This window comes from Anneissia japonica, unplaced genomic scaffold, assembly GCF_011630105.1.
Source record: "Anneissia japonica isolate Jap-2015-1 unplaced genomic scaffold, ASM1163010v1 scaffold724_len3256291_cov202, whole genome shotgun sequence".
NCBI classification, from domain to species: Eukaryota; Metazoa; Echinodermata; class Crinoidea; order Comatulida; family Comatulidae; genus Anneissia; species Anneissia japonica.
In genome coordinates this window covers 1,354,283-1,357,888 of record NW_022744966.1, presented here as the reverse complement: position 1 = coordinate 1,357,888, position 3,606 = coordinate 1,354,283, and the positions used below count along the sequence as shown (strand labels likewise).

General features: G+C 29.1%; 1 protein-coding gene across 5 annotated transcripts in view; it reads left to right on the top strand.

The window, feature by feature from the left end:
• The window catches only part of LOC117119788 (endophilin-A3-like), a 58,885-nt gene extending 56,026 nt beyond the window's left edge, over positions 1 to 2,859 (top strand). For all 5 annotated transcript variants that reach the window (XM_033264700.1, XM_033264699.1, XM_033264702.1 and 2 more), the window contains one exon: positions 2,081 to 2,859. In XM_033264700.1, coding sequence (XP_033120591.1) covers positions 2,081 to 2,265 — 185 coding nt within the window. In that variant the 3' untranslated portion in view covers positions 2,266 to 2,859. The remainder of the gene's footprint in view (positions 1 to 2,080) is intronic.
• The last annotated feature ends 747 nt before the right edge of the window (positions 2,860 to 3,606 follow it).

Genomic DNA, 3,606 nt, shown 5'->3' with positions numbered 1-3,606 from the left:
AAATCGATTATATTTATTTAGTTGACGACAAACCGATTAATAAGGCGCTGCAACATCGTGATCTTGGAGTTATTTTAGATAGCTCCCTTACTTTTTCTTTTCATATAAACCATCTTCTTAGGAAATGCAATATGTTGCTTGGATTGATGTGGCGCAAATGTAAATATCTGGACCCACATTCTAAAGCATACCTGTACATTACACTTATTCAACCTAAATTAGATTTTTGTTCCGTCATTTATAATTCTATCTCAAAAACTCAGGCTTCACGTATTGAACGCCTTCATTCCCGGTTTTTGCACTACATCAGTCACAATCAGACTAATATTAATTTTAAGTTTTCAATTAAATCACCCCAGTCCCGTAGAAATTTTAATGACTTTATATTTCTTTTTAAATGTTTGACTTCTATCTTTGATTGCGATTAGTATCTAATTTTGCCCTTCGTGTTCCTGTCCGTATTTTAAGAAATAATGATGTTCTTTACGTTCCTTTAAGTAGAGTCAATATTTTAAAAAATGGGTTTATTAGTAGATTAAGTTCCTCATATAACAAGTTAGTTCAGGACTATCCGTCTTTAGATATATTTAACTCCAATCTGCACATTTTCCGTCGTAGCGTTTTAGGCGTGGTTAGTTAAAAGTAATTTTGTTTGTGTTTCTGTTTCCGTCGTCGTCCTTTGTTAACCATACTGTAAGTGGCGGATTTGTGTCCGCAGTTGTTTTGGTAAATAAATAAATAAATAAAATTTAAAAAAACATGTGCACCATACAAAATTTGCATATATCATCATACAAAGCCATACATGGATTCCAAGTAGATAGTGACTACTATGCTGTGTATGTGCACTATAAAATATCATCATCTTTGTTGTTATCATCATCGTCATTATTAATATCATTGTCAGTGTCACCTTTGTTATTATCAACGCCATCACCTATATTGTTACCAATGCTATAGTTATCAATGCTATCATCAATGTTATTTCACCATCAATATTATTTCATCATCATCTCTGTACTGTGTAGTAATTCACCATATCAACCAAGTCCCTTTACCAGTAGAGAAATTTTCCTAGTTCACCTAATATCAATTTACAAGTATTTGGAATGTTAAGAGTCAGTTTGGAGAGAAAATGCATGAAGACTTGTGACGTAGGAATTGGAAAAGTAAAAAGCAGTTTGTGAAAGCTAATCTAAACTTGGTTCAGATAAATTGGGTTGTACCAACGTAGCTTACTAGAGTGATGAAATTGAATTTAAAATAATTAATTTGGGAATACATACCTTGACAAATTCTCTTAGAATTGACTGAAGGCAGTGTACAGTGATATGATATATAACATTTATATTGTTTGATATGTATTATGTAGCTGGTTGCCTTGGTGATGCATGCCATTAATTTTGTGCAGTGTATCAATGGTTTATCTGCTGGTTATTATTGAGTGTATGTAGTTTAATGAAAACATGTTGATTATTCTTCTTGATTGCCTTCAGCCTTCACCAGCCTAAGTCTTCTTGATTGCTGTTAGCCTCCATCATGCTGAGGCACTTTATAATTCAAACAAATATTGCATAATTATGCAATGATTGAGGTGGGAAATTTATCACAAACATGATGCACAGAAATTATGAGATTAAATTTCATTACTAATTATAATATTGGAAAATAAAGATAATGTGCAGTATAGTAATTCAGTGTAAAGGATATATGTTGGAATTTTAGACAGATATTTAAATGAATATAAACAAATATCCATTTATAAACATTTGAATATAATATAAATTAGATATTTAAAAGATAAGAAAAAACATGATAGATGGACAGGTGGATGGATTGATTAAAAATCCAAAAACATTAGGAGGAACATTCCAGGCTATTTAGAGGATATAGAGTTTAATATAAGGAAATATTTGATATTAATGATGAAGGTAGTGGTCATGTTGACATTAATGATGATGAAGGTAGTAATTATGAAGGTCTATTGATGATATGCATAATGAATATTTTTAGCATTTGTATCAAAAATGTTAACATTTTAACATGTTAAAATAAAGTTTAATTTGTACTGTATTTGCAGGTGGTCCTTCAGAGTGCTGCAAGGCTCTCTATGATTTTGAGGCAGAGAATGATGGTGAGCTGGACTTCAAAGAAGGTGACATCATTACCATCACACAAAAAATAGATGAGAATTGGTTAGAAGGATCCATCGATGGACGAACAGGTTTCTTCCCAAGCAATTATGTTGAAGTTCAGAATTTATAAAAATGTAAACGAGTAACATTGGTTTTCCATAACTACTTTTTACAAAGAAACACTGTGTGTTTGTGAGATACACCTAATAACACAGTTTGTATTTGTACATAGACACATACGTTTTGTGTTTGTCTGGTACATAGACAAGTAAAGTTTGTATTAAAGGATGTTTGTAACAATGTTATTGCATATGAAGAAAGATATTAAATGATTGTTTTATAAATAAAAAATATTAAAGGAGTTGGGTAGGAAGCACCAAATGTTGACATGAAATAATTTAACAGTGATTCTCAGATACAAATGAAACTTTATATTTGAGAAGAAGAAGTTGTTGATGTATTTGTAAAGCATAAACTGCATATACACATTTGTATTTTACGATAGTTAATTAAGTGCATTTTGTAAGTGTACCCTTTACAATTTAGGTTAAAAAATATATACTTAGGGTAAAATATGGTTAGGCCGTGTTTACTAATACAGTAAAGTTATTATTTAATCTGGTTATTAGGGATAAGTGTCTTTAGACAATCTGGTTATTATCTGGGCACTATTATGTGTCTAAATTATATCCATCACTTTAGATATGTAATTATGGCAATCTTTTTTCTAAAGAAGAAATTAACAATGAAATGCAGAATAATTTAGAGATAATATTTTGTACTTTTATATTAATAATTTTTTGCAGGATATCTATAAAGCCATTTTCATTTTATTCTAATATAAAAATGATAAAAACAAGAAACGTGACATAACATAGAGATGAACCTGTCTCTTATACACATCTAGTGTGTGTGTGTGTGTGTGTGTGGGTGTGTGTTTCTTTAAAATAAGCATTTATAATAATAGGATTTGTCAATTTATCTAAGGCAATGATTTGATTTGAATACAGTAATACATTTTAAATGGATATATTTAATTAAAACTTTCTGTCCAATTTAATGATAGTTATAACGAATTACATTAGCTAATAACCATGGCAACAAGTGAAGGTAATAATAATTGTAACATAGTCATTAGTAAACATTACAAAAATATGAAATAATATTATTTTATATGCTGCTAAGAGCATTGCTATGATTTTTATTCTACCTGAATTTTATAGAATAAATCTTTATGTTGACTATTGGATTTTTTATATATACATGTGTATACATATATATATCAATATATATTATATTTTTTTCATTATTGTTATAAACTTTAGAGCATTGTTCCAAAGATATTAGTATCAGGTAATAATATTTTGGTTTGTAATATTTTGTTTGTTATAAGTGTATCATGATCATTAATATGATTCATTATGTCAATGTAGCATTATGTTTCAAATTTATCTAAAATTTATCATTGTCA